At 45.0% G+C, this 20791-nt stretch overlaps 1 protein-coding gene across 1 annotated transcript; it reads right to left on the reverse strand.

Moving 5' to 3' along the window:
- Positions 1–13877: 13877 nt before the first annotated feature.
- Positions 13878–15906, reverse strand: NKX2-2 (NK2 homeobox 2). The gene is made up of 2 exons (XM_081325379.1): positions 15633–15906; positions 13878–14494 (listed from the first exon to the last, which is right to left on the reverse strand). The coding sequence occupies exons 1-2, from the start codon at positions 15889–15891 to the stop codon at positions 13935–13937; spliced, it is 819 nt and encodes a 272-aa protein (XP_081181505.1). The 5' UTR covers positions 15892–15906; the 3' UTR covers positions 13878–13934.
- Between the last annotated feature and the right edge of the window lie 4885 nt (positions 15907–20791).

The following is a 20791-nucleotide window of genomic DNA, read 5'->3' on the forward strand; positions in this document are numbered from 1 at the left end:
GTCCTCATTTTACTGACCTGGGAAGGATGGAAGGCTGGCTCAACCTGGAGCAGGTGAGATTCGAACTGACAAACTGCTGGCAGCCGGCAGTCAGCAGAAGTAGTCTGCAATACTGCATTCTAACCACTGCGCCACCGCAATATTTGCTTGTTGAAGTTCACTACCATTTAAGCTCATAAATAGGACCCAGGACAACTGCTTGCCTGTAAGGTGCCTTTCTGCAAAATGCTCTTTGCCACCCACATTGTCAAGCCATGCCCCAAGGCATCTGCAGAAACAGAGGTAATCCACAATCTGATGCCCTGCAATGTAGCACTGGGCTACAACCATCCCCACACATGCACGCACACATATGAGTCATGACTGGTCATGGTGCTTTTGTGCAGCGCACTAATTGCACACCTGCTTGACATGGCCCTGTGTGACTCTTTTCCAACCATATTGAAAAGGCAAAGAAAAGAAGAGAGATACGAGAAAAGGTAGGAAAACCTGGAATGGAACGTGGCATGATTTCAGAAATGGTGAACGTTACTGTAGAATTAAAACCAAAAACCTTTTCTGTATCTTTTGCATAGCAAGAGGCTGCATTTTTAATAGGGGGGTTATGAGTATGTGTGTACTTTTCTCACTCTTGTTGATAAGATGCATCTCCAGCAATTCTGTAGGCATAAAGTTGAGTCCTTAGGGAGAAGGGCGGCATATAAATTTAAATAATAATAATAATAATAATAATAATAATAATAATAATAATAATAATAATAATAATAAGAAGAAGAAGAAGAAGAAGAAGTTGAAAACAAAATCCACCTTTTATTCCAAAATGTTGCAGTTACTGTCCTTCTGCTGAAAGTCAAAAGAAAAGGAACCTGTGGCATTTAACTCTCTAAAAGGAATGTATCAGAGTAAGCATAGTATAAGAGCCTCTGTGATTTTCCATCCGTTTTCTGAGCAACAGTCTTTATTGTAGAGGTAGAGATTTGTAAATAAAGAAGGTCATTTTCACATTAATGCATACAAAAAGTAGGTGGTTTCAAATTGATTTAACTATTCAATGCACACACATACTTTTAATGGGTTGAATAGAATCCTCCTATAGAAACAAAAACAAATAGAATTAAATCAATTGTTTGAATTAAATTGCAATTCCAAATCAGATCTTGCCTGATTCTCCCACCTTTAGTGTCAACCAAATTATTATTAATTATTGCCTGTCCATTATTTTTTAATTTATTTTTGTTCTAGGATTTGATGTTAGTGTATAATCAGTAATTTAACAGAATGTGAAATACTACTATATATTATGAAGATACCAGTACGTTATGAAATGAATATGCATTTTACTCTATGTAACATGAATGCCCTTAACTTTTCACAAAAAGTAATTCCTGAGCAAAAAGTAGCAAACTACCCAAATACATTATTCACTGCAAATGTATCACTTTGCAAAAAGGAACATGCTATTTTTTTATTTATTTTTTTTACAATTTCCCCCAGTTGTGTTTTTGGTCAAGGAGTAAATATGAAAGCAATCAAATATTTCAGTGGCTTAAAAGATTATATAAAATTATAAAGTCTGCTATTCTTGAGATGAATGGAAGGTTATTGTATGTGATTCCGATGGGCCTGCAGCCCTAGATTTGACATTCTTGGAAGAAGAAGCTAGAGAAAAAGAAGCTCTTTGTTTGATATCCTTTTTTTTGTAATCCACACACTGGTGCAGCCTAATAGTAATCCACTCCAGTTAGAGGTGATTCTTAAATACGTAAAACACCTGCTTTCCCCAAATGGAATATGGAATGCAGAACATGAGATGTAAACTTCAGATTGTGAATGTGAAATTCTCTCTTTCAAGACCTGAGTTATTCGTCATTGTGTAATTGCTTAAGATTTAGTAAATGTCTGTTTCAGAAACAGAAAGGTTTGATACTGTTACATGTTGAATAGGCTGTGGTAGTGATTGCATAAAACAGGCACGCTTCCCTTGCCTACTTTTGGAACTGTAATCCCACTTCTCCGTGTATGCCAGGTCCTCCCAGCCTCAGGAAGAGGAGATGTTGGTATCAATGTCAGAGCCTCTGAGAGGGGGCCTTACAGCAAAATCAAATCAAATTTTCATAAAGGGACTTTGCCACATTTAGAACTTGCATAGCTTTACATAGCTTTGCAACGGAAAAAAAAGGCGTGCGGAAAGGTTAAAGGAATAGCTCCCCAAACCTTCTCTTGAGGTAATTCCCAAAGTTCTTTCATCAGTGAAAAAGGAAGCGTGGAGAGATCAGGAATAGTTAACAGCTGTTCTTCCCCACTAGAATAAATATAAATAAAAGGAGAAGGCATCCTCCGACCTACAGGACACTGAGAGAACACATCTGATGAAAAGGCAGAAATCCTCCATTTTAGAGGTGAACAACAAAAAAACAACCCCATCTTGCTTTGCAAAGTTGGTTGAATAACAAGCAGGAGAGACAATTTTCACGTACTGAAGAACCTGTGAAATTCTTGATGGAACAGTCATGGCACATTGGTTTAGAAGTGTCTTTAGTCTTGTGCTGTGTCTAGAAGAGACTCCCATCCGCCACATCGGTTCTTTTCTCTGTTTATGAAAGCTGCACAAATCTTAATGGGGGGGGGGGAAATACCACAAACTTCTATAGGATTATAAAATGCTAAATATCACAATCCTTTTATATAAAAGACATCCTGTGTTAAAATGCATACAACCTAGAGTGGAACTTTTTTTCTTGCATATACATATATGCAATTCTTGTAAGTTTTATGATAAATAAGAGTTGGGTCATGAGGTATTACTTGAAAGCCCTCAAATATATAAGTACTGTATGCCAGGGCTTTTCAACCAGTGGTACGGGTACCACCTGTGGTACATTGGCCCCTGGCAGGTGGTATGCGACCATCCTAGAAAAGTGGTAGCGGGGGAGGGGAATGAGCTGAACCGGTGGCAGCACTGCACAAGCCTGAGCGAGAGACGGATGGAGCTGCAGGGCTGTCAGGGCTCAGCGGAGGCACCAGGATCAGCGCCAGGCTCTCCAGGGTCTTGTGATTTACATTCAGATGCTTGGCAACTGATTCATATTTATGACGGTCACAGTGTCCCAGGCTCATGTGAAGTGACCAAAACCTGCTGCAACCACCCAGCAGACGGGGGGAATAAAAACCAAACACCCTCCCACCCCATCCCGCTGCCAATCCTCAACAGAAATGCTCACAACAATGAAAATCTCGGACAGGAGGAAGATTGCCACCAGGCAGGCAGGCAGGTGTCTTGCTCGGCTGTGGCTCAGGGGGCACTTTTTTCAGTGCCATTGTAACTTCGAACAGTCACTAAGCAAACTGTTGTAAGTCAAGGACTACCTGTACTTCATCACTTTTTACCTTTTTTTTGGTCATCAGGTTTTTGACACCTTGCTAGGCAACTGATGGTACTCGGATGTTGCCATATCCTAAAAGTGGTACAATGGGTGAAAAGGTTGAAAAGCCCTGCTGTATGCAATATATTCTGTAGGTAAGTAGATAGAAAGGAAGGTGTACAATATATGAACAAAACTGTTTCATGTATCTTATGGCCCAATCCTAATGACTTTGTTTTTCACAATATCTTTGAAGAATTTGGGAGGGGAGGACAGTCGTATCACAAAACATTATCTCATTTATTGTTATTTAAATATTATTTTTATATCTCAAACTTGCTAACAGATATATTATTTTATTTATAATTAGTTATATAAGCTGGTAGACCATAATTTAAAAAAGAACATTGAGACGATAGAACAGTTAAAATAGAAATTAAAACATGTAAAATAGGCAAAATTAATAATGGCAAGTCAGAGTTAAAACCTGTACAAAATGATGTATTTCAATGGCTTTTTGAAAAGTTTGCAAAAATGTTAGGCCTCTCAGTTTTGCAGATGCTCCAAGAGACCCACCCACATCTATGATATCAGTGAAATGTAGGCTTTTAGAGCAGTGTTTCTACCACTTTAAGAGGTATGGACTTCAACTCCCAGAATACCCAAGCCAGAATTCTAGCTGGGGAATTCTGGGAGTTGAAGTCCACACCTCTTAAAGTGGGTGGGGTGGAAAAACACTCTTCTAGACTAGGGCTTTTCAACTTTTTCACCCATTGTACCACTTTTAGGATATGGCAACATCCGAGTACCACCAGTTGCCTAGCAAGGTGTCAAAAACTTGATGACCAAAAAAAAAGGTAAAAAGTGATGAAGTACAAGTAATCCTCGACTTACAACAGTTCGCTTAGTGACTGTTCAAAGTTACAATGGCACTGGAAAAAGTGCCCCTCAAGCCACAGCCGAGCAAGACACCTGCCTGCCTGCCTGGTGGTGCTCTTCTTCCTGTCCGAGGTTTTCATTGTTGTGAGCATTTCTGTTGAGATTGGCAGTGGGGTGGGGTGGGAGGGTGTTTGGTTTTTATTCCCCCCGTCTGCTGGGTGGTTGCAGCAGGTTTTGGTCACTTCACATGAGCCTGGGACACTGTGACCATCATAAATATGAATCAGTTGCCAAGCATCTGAATGTAAATCACAAGACCCTGGAGAGCCTGGCGCTGATCCTGGCACTTCCGCTGAGCCCTGACAGCCCTGCAGCTCCATCCGTTTTCCGCTCAGGCTTGTGCAGTGCTACCACCGGTTCAGCTCATTCCCCTCCCCCGCTACCACTTTTCTAGGATGGTCGCGTACCACCTGCCAGGTGCCAATGTACCACAGGTGGTACCCGTACCACTGGTTGAAAAGCCCTGTTCTAGACAATTAAAACCTGTGGTATCTCTTGGCTCCATCACAATGCCACAATTGATCTCAGCTTTCATTGAAGGGGCTGAGGAATAAATGTGGTTACAAGAACACAGGACTGTCACCTGTCCTAAAGATTCATACCTGAGTATACTGAAGATCAAAGCAAAAAAACAAAACAAACAGAAACCCCCAAACCAAGCAGTACAAGTGTTTAGTGTGATTTTTTGTTAATACCTCATAACTGCAGCAGTGTTATAAATACTAATTGGCCACCCATTTTATTTTCACTGAAAATATATGAATATTAGTAAGAAAAAAAGGTTCCAATCATTTACAAATGTCCCAGCAAACAAATCCTAATGAACTCCTCAAAATGTACTTCTGAAGGTTCGCATTGGTTAACTCTTATAAATGAAGCCTGGAACAAATGAATAGCACAGGTGTTTAAGTGCCCTTGAAGAATAATTACATGTGATCTGTAATATGTAGACCCTAATCCCATGAAGAACAAGCATTCAAGAAGTAACCTTACAGAGTGTGCATGTGTATACACTTGCATTTGTGATGGTCTGACCTTTTCAAATGCAGAGATGCACAACCTTTGGCCTGCCTTTCCTTTTAGAAGCTTGCATCTAGAATTCAATTTGCTTCCATCCTTGTCTGATGTTTTGGTATTAATCATGGTGTTGAGATAATTTTTCAGGAAAGACCTAATGTACAACCAGCAACTATACCAAGTATTTTCAGCTGGAGTCATATTACAAGGTATCCATCACAAGCATCTATGGGTGAAAATAGCAACAAAACACGTGTCTTAATGGCATGACACACAAATGCAACTTACATTGGACATCAGGACATAAATATGGAAAGATTAGATTTTCATCTTAGCATCATCATTTGACATTATTTTGACATTTTGACATAATTGTGTTTTTCTCTGCAGATAGGTATTCATAGTTCATCTTTTACTGGTAAGGGCTGTCTTTTATGTCCTCTACTCAAAGGGTGGCAGAGGAAGGAAGGAAGGAAGGAAGGAAGGAAGGAAGGAAGGAAGGAAGGAAGGAAGGAAGGAAGGAAGGATATTACTCAAGACAGTCAAAAAACATTCATTGAGAGATGTCCACATCAATAAATTAACTCTTAAATAACAAAATAGAGATTGTTTTAATAGCAGCATTTCTTCTTACTCGTAACAAGTAATTAAAATGTGTTTTGTATTTTTCTGGCTGTATCTCAATTACTGGATGCACCATATTGACATTTAAAGGAATATGATCAGGATAAACAAAGTTTAATAAGGATCCATTGAAACACCAGGCATGTTTGGTCTAAGGGGGGGGGAGATTAAAGAGCTGTATGGTAACAGTATTCAATTATCTTGAAGTTTATTATGCAAGTGAAGGAGTTGTTCTGTTCCTCTAGAAAGCAGAATTTAGATTAATGGGTGGATGCGCATAGAACACAAGGCTGGCTAAATATTAGGAGATACTTCTGATGTACAGGATGCCACAAGGTAACTATCACTAGATAACTATAAGCAGCACCTATAGGGATATGGGGGACAGTGGGTGCATTATATATCCTATATAGTGTGTAAAGGAGTAGACTCAGTTATGTGTGAGGTTTCTTTCAATTTTGTAATAAAAATCTGCTCTAGTACTACAAAATTAATTGTGCTAACCAAACATGTTCTGTAATCATATTAATCCCCAAGAATACGTTTAAGTGGATGGGTGCCCCACTTCCATCACCCCATTCCAATCTGTATTTTTTGAGATACACTCTGAAAGTTGAGAAGAGTGGCAAAAATATAAATGGGGGAAGAGAGAAATTGTTCTGGGAAACAGTTCGATTTCGGAGTAAAATGATCAAGAGACAGAACTGCATTTTATTGTATTATGTTGTCTTAAATTTGAGTACATATTGCTTTTTAGCCTCTCTTCTTATCCAGTAGTGCCCCCTCATGGTTGGCTGCAGCACTACACTTCCCCCAGCCCCATTCAAATAATTGCTGTGAAAGAAATGAAACCCCAGATCTAAGCTTTGTATTCAGCCATTCACGTCTAGAAAGAAATGGCATGGAACAAGATAAGCCGCTATATTTCACAAAATAAATGTGATGAAGAACTGAGTATTTTTCTATTCCAGGTATTACGTACTGTATTCTACACCTCATATTGATTATCATAGTAATCATTACAGCAACCTTGCAAAGTAGATTGGCTAATACTCCTGTTATCCCCAAAGAGCCCAATCTGTGGACAAACAGAGGTAACAGCCAACTTGGGAGAAAGCAAAGGTTTGTTTGAGTACAAAACAAACCTTAGAAAAAGAACGGAAGGGGAAAAGCTTTGCTCTCAAAAAATCACCCAGAAAGGACAGTAACAGTGAAACAGCATTCAGATTATTCAAGAAAGGAATGAAAAAACGGGTAAGGAATGGAGTGAAACACGTTGGAAGAGGGGAATACTTCAACTTACAATATTCCGTAGCAGATCACACTTGTTGGAACTAAAATTACCTGAAAAAAATGAGATTAGATTTGTTCCAAATATGAATCTCATGCCAAGCCATCTTATTTAATGTTGGCTTGTCTGCCATCATGATGTACATATTTCATCAAGGGCAGCTTTTTGTCCAGTTGGGCTTATGACTAAAGGCTGGTTCTCATGAACTTTCCAGAAGGCACTGACTTTACCTGCTCCATCAAAAGACTCAACACCCTGGGAGTATTTTAACACAGGCAGACGCTGTGCTTTGCAGCCATATGTGAAAGAGGCAAACAAAACAAACCTCTGACTGACAGCTGCCTCATTACCCAAAAGGATGTTCTTATCTTTGAACACCTCCAAAACACTATATATATATATATATATATATATATATATATATATATATATATATATATATATATATATATATATATATATATATATATATATATATATATATATATATATATATATATATATATATATATATATATATATATATATATATATGTATGTATGTATATGTATATGTGTGTGTGTGTGTGTGTGTGTGTGTGTGTGTAAATTACTAACAAAGAATTAAAGAACTGAGATGCATTTCTGACTCTTTAGTCTTCATCAGTCAGTCATACCCTTCTGAGATTCGAACCTGAATCATACCTCAGAAGGGTATGACCATACCTCAGAAGGGTATGACTGACTGATGAAGACTAAAGAGTCAGAAATGCATTTCAGTTCTCCTTTAATTCTTTGTTAGTAATTTACACAAATATATGAACTGTCCGGTGTGACTACAGCCTGTTCGATGGCCTTCAAGATAGGCTGAAAACAGGAAATAAAGATTTGCCCCATGTTTGGGGCCTAGCAAGGTAATCTAAATAGTTAACATTTGAAAGATATATATATATATATACACACACACATATAATCCTGACGGCTTTGCCAGGGGTCAGATGGCCGATGCATTGATCCATCCGATGGCTACGTATGTCTGTGGATTCATCTGCAGAGTGCCTCTGATCTGCGGTGTCTTGTGTGTGATGGGGAGTAGGAAAGAGAAAGGGGGGTTCTGATCTGCAGAAGGTGATTCTGGATCTGGACACAGCACCTGGAGGACCTTGGCTGGAAAGCCCGGAGTTGTATGCGAAACCGGGCAATCGAAAACAGTCCCTGAAAGGCGAAAGAAGCAACAGGATGGGTCCGCGTAGTCACCGAACTCCGTTTCCAATCGAGAAGGTCTTTCCTGAAAAAGGAGCGCTGGTGCCTTGGCCGGACTAAAGGAAAGTCTCGAGTGCCCCCTTGTGGCGACAGGGAGCCTCTGGCGGGAATCTGACGGCGGCTTCTCTTTTCCTCCGCCCCTCCCTCCCTCCCTCCCTCGATTAAGGCTCGCCTGGCTCGCTTTATTAATAACAGCGCTTTTAATCGAAGAAGCTTCCAAGAGGAAAGAAGGGAGGGAGGGAGGGAGGGAGAAACGAAGCAATAAAACTAAATTGTTTTCTTTTGATAGGGGAGATCAGAGAGAGTTTATTTGCAGATGCTAGGTCGGATAAAGCGGGTTGATTTATCGACAGAGCAAGAGTGTCGCTCTTAGGACGCCACAAGTACATATTTCCTGAAATATTGCTCAATACAATATCTAATACGCACCAGTACTTCACGAGTATCTGCTACTGCATCGCTCCGCCTGGGCGCTGCTGGTGCTGGGCAAAGCGCCGGAAGCCACCAGGGCGGCGCGGGGGCTGGAGAGGCTGCCGGGGGGCAGGGGAGCCCGCCAAGTTGCGGGCCGATGCCCAGGCTGGCGCCCGTCCGCTTCCCACCCTCCTCCGCTCCCCCTCGATCCTTCCTCCCGCCGGGAATCGCGAGAGGATCGCCCTTTTCTCTGGTAAATATTGGATTAGCTTTTCAATTGACCGCCAAAGCTCTTGAACAGACTCCTTTTAAAATAAAAGAAAGGAATGACTCTCACACCAGGCCTAAACTAAAGCCTAACAGTCAATAAAGGTCGTTTATTTCCCAAGCTTAAAAGGTTTTGTTTTTCAACACAAACACCCGCCGACTCATTATCAGGTGGCTCTGCTCGATAAAGTCACGCCAGCGAGGGCTGACGGAAGGCGAGGCGAGGCGCAAGGGGAGGTGTCGGCAGCAGACCCCCAAGAGGGGAAAAGAAGCGGGGCGCGGCGCTCCCCCAAATCGGATTCAGCATCAGGTCCGCTGCTTATGAAAGTGCTCGCCCTCTTTTCCATTGTTACCCCTGAATAGCGCCTTCCCCCCTTCCCCCTCCACCTGGATCCGGATTTATTACCCACCGGTTAACAAGGCACAAACAGGCAAATAAACCCAGGCAGCTCCGACGACGAAAGAGGCCTTTCCACCTTGGCCTCGCCCGCCTGGTTAATCAGGCCGCCGGAGTCTGATTCCGCTGGCATTTGTTTCGCAAAGGGAAGAGGCTCGCCAAACCCATAATTTGCATCGATGTGATTGTTACTGTAATTCTGCGTGTGGATGCTCCTAAGTTCCCTTCGAAAATCAAGCACGTGTTTACTACATTTATACTCCACGTTTTTCAAGGGATTGAAAGCGGGCTATGGCGTTCGGCCTCCGCTTGAGCTTTACAACAATCCTGTGAGGTAGGCAAACCGGCTAGAATTTGTCTCTCACGATCACTCGGTTGGAATTTCCCTAATTTTACACAATATTTTAATTAACCGGAATTTTTCCACTTCAAGGCAGGTGCACCGGACAAGGCCTATACAGTGAGGCTTTCTTCCTGATAGCTGTGTCTAGGACCGAAGAACTGAGTGTTGTCCAGTCATGGGATGTAAGTCTGCTCATCCTCCTTCTGTGCCTGGGATCTGCAGACCTGTGGAAAGATGATTCCCTCCTTTCCCCCAAACTATGGTCAAGCTGGCATGGAACGGTGGGAGTTGCCGTCCCCCAAATCTGGGGAAACTAGTTGGGGTTGGGCAGTTTTGCTGTCTATGGGAATTTTGTCCCATGAATGGACACGGACGACTTTCTGTTTTCGGGATCATCTCCGGATATATGAATGAGAAGCAGTCTTAAGAATGAAACAAGAGGTCTCCCCTAGAGAGTGAAGTAGAGAGGCAGGCAGAGACCAGTAAGTGGATGAATATTAATAACGCGGTCCTCTTTTTAAAAGTGTTTTTGCAAAGATGCGCCGGGTAAATCGAAGGGTCGCAGTTGAACGGGGGGGGGGGAAGGGGGTGCCAAAGCCAGCCACTCTGCGAGGCCAGCCTTTGTGAATAAGGCAGACTGAAACGCAGGCTCATCTGTCCAATTACTTGGGTAGTCTGCGGTTCATTTTGATCGGATCATGCCCATAAATCCAGGAACTTTGTTGCATCGTTCTGGAATGTTTCGGAGGGTTGTGACACGTAATGACTTCTCTCTCTGCCCCGCGCAAACTAAACCTTTAGAGTAGACCGACCGGCTAGCAACCGAATGATAACGATGAACTGAGAGAGACAAGGGGGTGGGGTGTCGTGGGGGGGTGGGGAGAGGCAGCACGGACCTTTTTTTTTTTTAAAGTTCAATACTGTGGCTGAGGTCTTATTTTGGTTTCTGCAGAGATGCAGGCGCCAACTTGCCTGTGAAACTACACGCGCATTTTCAGGGACTCTGCAGAAAAAGAGGCCTTGTTTGCTTTCTTAAAGTAGAAAAAGAGATTCTCCCTGCCTTTTCTTCTTCACCCCCCCTCCCTCTCCCTCCACCTCCCCGAGAATGGATATAGCACGAATTTTTAATTCGTCTTCCTTTCACAGACAACAATGCTGGTTTTGAAGAGCGGATACAATTTGGGTTTTGTGAACGTCTCTTTCTGCCCTCTCCCGGCCCAGCTGTCCATATGGAAGACCGCCTGTACAACGTGGCTCACAATGGCACCAACTGACAGGCGGAACAAAAACCCGAGGTACTTCCCTCGGACTCGGGGAATGCTCTGCCCCTTCCAAATGCGCCAATCGACGATTGTCATTTTAAAAGGACCCAGAAAAAGGAAGAAGAGGAGGAGGAGGAGGAAGAAGAGGGCTTGGGAGTCTCTCCCTCTCTCTCTTGCCTCCTGCCCCTCTGCAGCTCTTTCTCTTCTCCTCTCAACTTAATATGCACGCCTCTAACATCCCCAAGGCCCAGCCTTCCCCATTGTGCTGTTTTGTGACGGGTACTGTATATAGTGCAAAGATAGACTCTCCCCCCACCACTCCCGCGCCGTACCCAGCGTGTGAAGTGCAAGGCCACGGGGGGGTTAGGGCCACACAACAGCCCTCCGGCTTGATAGACTTAGCAGGAACTCAAGCGGGCGGGTTTCCCCGCCCCTCGCCCTTGAGGGAAGAAGCCGGGGCGCGCAAAAATCGAGCCCCGCGGTAGCGCTACCGAGGTGGGGTGGGCCGCCGCCAGTAGGGCTTGGTGTTTGCAGAGCGGCGCAAAATAATAGTAATAATAATAATAATAATAATAACAGCAGCAGCAGCAGCAGCAGCAGCAAGGGCTTGCAATGAGTGGCGAACTCGAGCCTCAGGTAAGATGGGATTTAGGAAACCTCTGCATTTCTCTGTCCCGCCTCACGCAAACCTCCAGAGAAATTGCAGGCTCTCGTCTGGGGACAGGCAAGCCGAGTGCTCGACAGCTTCTTCCCTGGGACAGAAACAGCCGCGGGGTCTCCTCGAGGACAGAGTCCAACAGAGAAGGGAGCCCATTTTACCGCTTCCCCACCTGGCTGCTGACGCCGGAGCAGGCCACGCGGCGCTCAAGCCCCTTCTTGCCTTCCGGCCTTAGCCCCACAGGCCTTCTGCGCCAATAAGGCCGGCGCCGCAGCCAAGATCTTTACGCCAGATACGCCCCGCAGTGTTTGCTTTGAATTCGGGCCAGCAAAGTGGCAGCAACCTTCGCTGAGGCCGCGCTTCAAGTTCCGAGGGCCTCTTGGGCGGATCCAGTTGTTTGCTGAGCCGCGCGCGGGAAAAGCTAGCGTCCCCAGTGGGGCAAAGTTCAGAGACGAGCTTGGCCGGGCCACGTCTGCCAAAGCAAGAGACCCCACCGCCTCGTCTGCGATCTGTTGGCGAAGAGACTCAAATTGCGTTACGGGCCTTTCCGGAGGCTCCTTCCCGCCTTCCGGCAGCTGACGACCTCGCAGGTTCCGGCTAGGAAGGCCTTGTCTTGGCGTCCTTAAAACGTCGTACAGCTAACGTATCGCCTTCCCCTGGTTGTTCAGAAAGAATCCAGCATGAGAAGGCAGTCCTCGGCCGTTTTGATCAAACGTAGGTCCTTGCATCGCTCCGTCGCGCTGACGGCGGGATCAACGTGCCAGAAAATCGTTGCCTAAAATGGCTTGTCCTGGGGACGCGTGGCTGGGATTCAAACGCCCAAAGACAGGTCGCTCTTACATATAAGTCTCTTGTACCATTCCGGCTTCCCTCACAGAAATCCATAAACGGGGCACAAGCTCCAGAATGAAGATTCTCAATTTCGAACCACATATTTCACCCACCGAGAAAATAAAAACATGGAATTGTTTTGAGAATCAGAACCTTCCCTTTAGGCCGAGGCGGCGAGGACGGGATCTGTTCCCCCCCCCCCCCCACACACACACACCTCCCTTTCCTGATCTGTTTATTAACTTTAGTAAATAAACCAGAATAAGATTGTGTATGTGGGGAGGACAAGAATAGATCCTGTCTCCTGCGGGGTGGGGTGGATAGGGGGCGTCTGCGTTTAGGGTCAGGGCAAAACTCAGCTCGATGGTGGAAGAAGAGTCCCACCCCGCACGCTCTGCCGCCAATATTTTACGACTCCGAGCTTCGGGCTACCGAGACAGGCTCAGAGCGAACTTCATGTGAAGAGGCACATCTCGTCCGCCTACAATGAGTTACCAGATTGAGCCAAACTTTAGAGGTCGAATATAATTGCGGCTAATTCCTACCAAATTCCCCATTGTGGCCAAAACTGCCCAAACCCGAACTATTGAAATGTTTCAAGGGAAGAAAGGAAAAAAGACACTCTTTTGTTTCCAAAACAAGAAAGTCGTTAAGGCGAGTTTAAAAAGCCTAAACAAAAGCCAAACAGGAAAACGTGTGTGTTTGTGTGTGTGTGTGTACACACACACACACAAACATGCGTGTACAGTAGACGTGTGTGTTCTATCAGATTTGGCTTTGTACAGTTGCAGGGGTTTTTTGGGGGGGGAGGGGGGACTCAATAAGAAACAAACCAAAAATAAAGTCCTCCCTCAAACATGGCAACCTATCATATTTGAAACTCGAGAGCTTAGAATCGCTAATGATTGTCAGGAGTTTATTTCCATCTTGAGAAATAAAATTCTTTTTTTTCCCTTTTGAAATCTTAATTCTTCGATTAGCAGTACCACTGGCCACAGCTTCAGTATCGCCAAGCATGCTTTACAAAAATCACGAGAGCATTCCGTTTTTATTCTTTTTATTCTTGTAATTGTTTAAAATTTGTCGTTGTAGGTAGACAAGACCGCTAGCGACGTCGCATTTTTTTTTCTTGTAAACATGGAGCACAAAACACCCCCGAAGAATGGAAACCGACCCCCGCCCCAAAGAAGGAAGAAGCGAGCCCCTCCCGAGCTCAACCCTGGCCCTCCCACCCGCCCCGAAGTCGGACCGGCCCTCGATCCTCCCGCGAGTCCTGGGCCTCCCGAGCCTTCACCAAGTCCACTGCTGGGCTTGTACCAAGTGGTGCGCTGTGGGGTACTGGGGGGTGCCGGCCGAGCTGTACTGGGCATTGTACTGCATGTGCTGGAGAGACTGGGCGCTGTAGGCCGAGAAGGGGATGCCCGCCTGGAAGGTGGCGGCAGCCAAGTCCTGGGCTTTGAGCGTGTGGCAGGGCTTGCCGTCCCTGACTAAAACCGGCACGGCCACCCGGCGCGGGGAGGGGAGAGGAGTCACTTCCATACCTTTCTCGGCCCGGGCCCGCTTCATTTTGTAGCGGTGGTTCTGGAACCAGATCTTCACCTGCGTCGGGGTGAGGCGGATCAGGCTGGCCAGGTGCTCCCTCTCGGGCGCCGAGAGGTACCGCTGCTGCCTGAAGCGCCTCTCCAGCTCGTAAGTCTGCGCTTTGGAGAAAAGCACCCGCCTTTTCCGCTTCTTCCCCGAGTCGCCGTTGCTCGAAGGTTCCTTGTCGTTGTCCGGGGACTCATCCGCGGAAGGCTCCGGAGATTTGGACGCCGAGTCCTGCTGGGAGTTGCTGGACGTTAAGCCGTGCACTGTAGGGAAAGCCACAAAGGAAACAACTCAGAAGAGAAGGGGGCGGCCGGGTGGGACAGCGGACTCCCCCCCGCCCCACCACGGGGTCCCGTCAGGCGCCGCTGCTTGCCGGCTGGCTGCTTGGCTGGCCTGAGAAAGGAGAGTCCCGGGGCCCTTTGCCAGCGGGCGGTGCTCTTGCTGCCTGCCGGGTCGGAAAGGCGCGTCTTCGCTGCGGAACGGTTTTGTTAGGGGAAAGTTCGCCTCCCTTTGAATATTTGGATGGCATGTTGAGCCTAACCTCGACGTCCGATGTTTGTTTATCATGTTTACACACTCCTGCTCCCTCCCTCCCTCTGTGGTTATTGTGCGCTTTATTTTTCTTTCTCTGTGTGTGTGTGTGTGTGTTGTACGCATACACCGCACACGAAAAGGTACATACAGAAATATACAAGACAAAACGCATAACCCCACAAGCCCCATTTTAGTAATTTTGCAGGAAGTTAAATATAGAATATTTCGCTCTGGAACAACCCACTTTTTAAAAATAATCATAGCGAGAGCAGTCCCCTGTTCTCTTGCGCGTGGAAGTTTTGCGCAGGAGAACTTCCCTAGATTGAAATGTCTTCTCTTAAAACAGCATTTGGACTTCGGACAATTCCCTTAAAAACCAACAGAATGGATTTCTTCTTTCTGGGCTACGTGGATTGATTTTTAAAGGACAATTCAACAAGCCATTCTTTGATCCAGCAGAGCCTGGGGTGATTTACAAACGCCTATACTAGCAAGGCAATCCAAAATTTTCCCACAAAGCATGCTCTGTTAGTTAGAAAAGTAGAGAGGACGACTCGGAGAAGAGAGGAGAAAGCAGCTGAGTTAAGGGGAGTTTTAAAATCTATTTAGGATGGGCTTAGTTCGTATTCTTCGCCCCTCCCCTCAAAACTCCTAAATAAATAAGGATTCAATCCTATTATTTATCCTGTTAGCATCTTTTGAAAAGGAAACCACGTCTAGTTACTTATTTCAAAAAGAACTTTAAAAGACAACAATTTGGCGGAGAAAAAATAACAAGAGCTATTAGGATTCGTCCAAGTCTGGGGTGGGGTAGGAGAGCAGGCTCACGATAAGAGGGAACCCCAATGTGTAAGTTTGCTTACTTACAAGAATACTGGATGGTCTCGGTGGTGGCGAGCCAACGTGTGTAGGGATTATCAGTATTGTCATAAAAGGGGTTCTTCAGAGGCAGCGTCTGAACCGCGTCCAATGCGGTTGTCCCCAAAACGCCAGGCTTTTGGGGGGACTCCGAGCCCTCCGTCTCTTCCTCCCCCCCTTCCACGATGGATCCGTCTTCGTCATTGGTGTCAGGCAAGTCCAAGATGTCCTTTACAGAAAAGCCGGTCTTTGTGTTGGTTAGAGACATATTCTGGTCAATTTTTATGCAGGAAACTTTGAAGGACCAGTTTGTCAATCCTCTTGGTTCGCCAAACATTCACCGGGAAAGAGGGTGGGTGGGTGGGAGAGAGAAGAGGGAAGGGGGGGGGGGGTTGGGGATGAAAGAAGAACGGAAAGGCTGGGGTGGTGGTGGTGTGGGGCGGAGGGGGGGGACACAAAAATCAGCTGCTGTCTTTGGGCATATACTATCTGCTGTTTCAGGCTTGGAGAGCGGAGAACCGGGGAACCCAAGGGGGGGGGGTGTCGACCAGGGCTTCCTCAAGACTTTGTAACTCCAGGAAAAATGCCAACGTGCATTTACTTGAAGGTCTGCTTTAAGCCCAGTGCGCTGGTGGTGCCTCCTTGAAAAAAACAAGCCATTGCTGAGACGGGCTGTCCATATAAGGTTGGTCTTCGTACATGAACCTGCTGAGAGGAGGGAGAAAGGGGGGGGGGTTGAAAATGCATTAAACGCAAAAGGTTGGCCACGTGTGGGCGGGTCTTGGGAGTCAAGTGGATGAAGACAGTGTTTGCAGATGCGAAATTGTGGGGTTTTTTGGGGAGGGAGGTGAGCCTCCACCATTGGTGCTGTAGCACATGATGAGTGGTATAACGTATCAATTAATTACAAAGATGGGGAGGGCCTTTCCTACACAGTATTTACATACAAAGGCGATCCAAGTAGCTAGATATTCCACATACTTGAAAATACGTTTTAACAAATTGCTTCTGAAATATTCCCTCCCCCCCTCTCTCTCTCACACACACACACACACTTCGAACGCATTTTTGCATTCATTTTCCATTTTATTACTGACATACAACTGCTCTTCCTCCCTCCCCTCCCCCAGCTTCTTTATTTGCAAGCAAACTGGAAAATTGACAATTGTGCAATGGCTTGAACTAAACTACCACCTAAAGGACAGCCGAGAAGAGTGGAAAGATCTATTCAAATCCTTGATTGTTACCAAAAGATGTTTTGGGGTGGCAAAAGCCCAATTTATGTAAACCTCCTAGGTCAATATTTTAGTTGAGGCTTAAGGATGAGTGTTAGAAATTAAACAGCCAGTAATTGATTCCACTTTGCTCCGAAATAAGCTAAACTAACAGTAAAGACGATCACTCTGCTTTTGGACAGTCGAACGATTTTTGGTAGATTCTTAAAAAATATTTGCACAAGAGTAATTTGTTCCAGTCTTTCGCTTTCTAAGAGATTAATCTGGGAACGACTCTATGGTAGCCCATGCCTGAATTCAAGAGGAAATTCTAGATTAAAAGGCATTCTTTGAAGCAAAGTTGAAATAGATTGCATTTTTCACATTTGTATAATAGCAAGTAATAACCCCCCGCCGCCCGCCCCCGAGCCTATGATGTTGCTGCTTATTCAGATAGCATCTTAAGGATACTGGAAAGAAAATAAACCTTGTGGACGAAACATTTTCGGTCTTCACTAGAACTAAACTCTTCTTTTCCTTCTCTCCATCAATCCCTGCAGTTCAATCCTCAGAGATTCGTGGTTGTAGTCCTTCCGTTGCTCTGTCCGACGCCCCTTCTCTCCCCCCCCACCCAACCCCCGTTTTTTAAAATGAACTTTCGGGCTGCCTGTTGCTCTGGGACCGGAGACGGAGTCCGGCAGGCTGGGCTGTTAATCTCCGAGGGAATCTGGGTGGGGTTGCGCTGTGGCAGCGCTGGCCGCCACGCGGAGGGCAATTTAGGACTTAGCCTACTTTGGGGAAGAGAGGCTACAAAGGAAGTCAGTTGGGGGGGGAGATTTGCCCCTCTTCCTAAAATCCTCTAGCTCTTTGGGAGGCAACCAAGAGACAGCGCTGCTTGACTTTCTTAGGCGATGACCAATACACCGCTCTGATAGATGGGGGGGGGGGGAAAGAAATCAGAGAACCCCCCCCAAAAGCAATTAAAGATCGTTGAACAGTTTATTTCCCCCGTGTCCCACCCCACCCCCGCCTCCCATCTCGTATGCGAGGCGGATGACAATGCTTCGTGTTTTCTTCTCCTTTTAAAGCGAGTCCCTGAGCGCATCCTGGGTGGTCGGACCCGGGCAAACACAAATACAAACCGATTGCTAAGCTGCGGACAATGGGCGAAATGTAGACAAATGTCCGGCTTCTGTTGGAAGCCTTTGTCCTAGACCAGGTTTTGCATTTATTTCACTGGCGAAATAATGCATGATTGACGCCCTCTTTCAATGTGTTCTAACTGTTTGGAATAAATCTGAGGTTGTTCCTAGTTGTCATGGCATTCAACGCCTTTCAATGGACTATCTCTTCATTCATTTCGGAATCTTGCCACAATATTAAGGAAAACCCCTTCATGTGGACGCTTCCTAGCTGGTCTCCTCTTTTCACTCTAGTAAAAATAATAAATAAATAAATCACACGGGGTGGGGGGGAGGGGGAGCGGCAGCAACAATCGGTTCAGGGCAAGACCAGGTTTTCAATTGATACACAGCCTTTTCTTCGGGTGTAGTGAGAACCAAGAGGGTGGGTGAAGGGGATCTGACAAGCGGGCAAAAAATGCTTCAAGCCCATAATGTATGTGTGTGTGTGTGTGCCTTTAAAATTAAGATGAGGACACCCCAAAGTTTAAAACAAACAAGACCATTTGCTATAATGCTTTTGCTGTAATACTGGGAGGCAGCACCAAGACAATGGTTGTGAGGGGCTCTCTAAATGACAGGAGAATTAACAGGAGCAAATAAATAAATAATTGTAGCTGTTGAGTAGCCAGCTAAAGAAAAAAAAACCGTTGTTCTTTCACATTGCGATATAATTTTAAGGTGGGAAAGAGTGGAATACCCCTGTCTTTACTTTGGAGCCAGGCCCAGGCTCAAAAAGAAATAATTAAAAGAATAACAGTAAGGAAATGCCAGTTGCAGCACACAGCTACAAATAGAAGAGGGGGGGGGAAAAGACACAGTAAATCATGTTGCCAAGCCATTCTGGTTCCTTCTCTAAACAACCTAGCTTGTTGCAAGAAAGGGAGAGGTGGGGAGGAGCAGAGGAGAAAGAATTGCGAGGGAAGTATCCTTTTTTTTACATAGGGCTTTCCACAGGCTGGGTACGAGTTTGGTTTTTGATCAATGCTCTTTCTGTTTTCTCCTCCTCCTCCTCCTTCTGATGGGGTAGATCTGCTGATGCTTGGGCTCCCGAACCCTTGATTATATTTACAACGGGAGGGGGGGGGAAAGAATCTCACTTGTTGAGTTATATCAATAAAGACCTCCTGGGAGCTACACTTGGGAGCACATGCTCCTCATGTGATGTACTCGGATAGATTTGCTCCCACCGGCCACCTGATAAGCAAATATTTTCCTAAGGGAAAATCAGGGCTCCTAGAGAACATTAATCAGCTGCCCTTGGAATGGGGATGACAATAGGCCATTGAGAAGCACATACACCGACTAAGCAACACAGCTGGACTGTGACCAGCCATTCTCTTTTGTACACAAAAGACCTGCAATAAGTCATAATTCCATCCCCAATGTCTTCACCCCCACCCCCAATCAATCCATGAGGTTTGCATGCAAGTTTACCTTATACAGAAAGTTCCCACAAGTGCAGAGAAATGGCATGAAAGGCAGCGACACAATCAGCACACATTTCATTTCCTGTAACATTCTCTCTCTCAAGTTTGATTTGTTGCATGTTTCCAGTAAGTATTTATTGCAAAGCTTTAGTAGACCAGCATGGAGTAGCACCCACTTATAACACCTTGAGCCCTTCCAGTGATAATAGAGGTGGAGGGATAAGCCACAGGGTCTTAGTTATGGACTAGTGAAACAGACAAAGACAAGTTCCACCCTATTGAGATGTGGTGGGTGAAGGAAGGATGGAGAGGAATGCCTGATCCAGACCAAAATACAGCAGAATCTTCCAATTTGGTTGGCCACAGGGCTCAGTAGTCTGAAAAACTGAGTCAGGCTAGTGAAAATCTAAGCAAGTGGGAAGCCTTGGCAAAGAAAATCTAAGTTTAGATGGATTTATACAATGTATTTTAACCAGTATGCTAAAGCATTCTGAATAAGGACTTCTCTTCTAGAAATGGTTTTTTTTGTCTATTCCTGAATGGGATCCTGGCTTTCTCTTCTGCTTTCTTGTCTTTTCTTTTCTCTTACTCAGGCTATCCACTATACAACTTAAAGGCCATTTTCCTTTAGCTTCCCTTTCACAGGGTGATTTATTCCAAAATGTGATGTCCCATCTGAGCTTTGAACTGGGATTGTGGATTAGTGTGGAATAATTAATGCCGTCTACTAAATCTCCAGAGATTTTTTGAGCTGAAACCTGTGTGTCTACATTTTCTCTCAAGTTACATTCCCATTTTTTTCTTGTCACCCTTCATATGCCAACGCCAATGGACTGGGAATTTTAGGTGGTGATGTTGACAGAAATGACCAAATGAAAAGTAGCCAGTTTCAGATTGTTCTAGGTTTAAGGGAACGGTCAAAACTCGACTGGAATATTGTATTCTTATTGGATAATTAAGGAGCACCCTAACAAGCAATATAAAGAAAACATTTGTTTGTCTTCCCCCCCTTTCCCCCCCTCTTCATACTCATATAAGTAAATAATCCTGAAAATGAATGAACAAAAGTCAAATGGCTGGTGCTTCGAGAGTGTTGACATGAGTCTAGTAAGGATGTCTGCCCAACAGATTAAGAATCCAGGAATGCTGGCCACCCTAAGCCCTGGAATTAAAGTAGCTGGGTGGTGCTGGTGGTATTTGAACAATTGAACAAAGAGGCTGAAAAGGAGAGATGCATGTACACAGCACAAGTGCTTGTACTTCAACACAAGTGCCCTCTAGGAGTAGGGAAGTGTTTACCTGTTTACTTTTACAGGTAGCTCAAACACTGGGCAGTTGCCTCT

The sequence above is a fragment of the Vipera berus genome, assembly GCF_964194415.1.
Source record: "Vipera berus genome assembly, chromosome: 3".
Lineage (NCBI taxonomy): Eukaryota > Metazoa > Chordata > Lepidosauria > Squamata > Viperidae > Vipera > Vipera berus.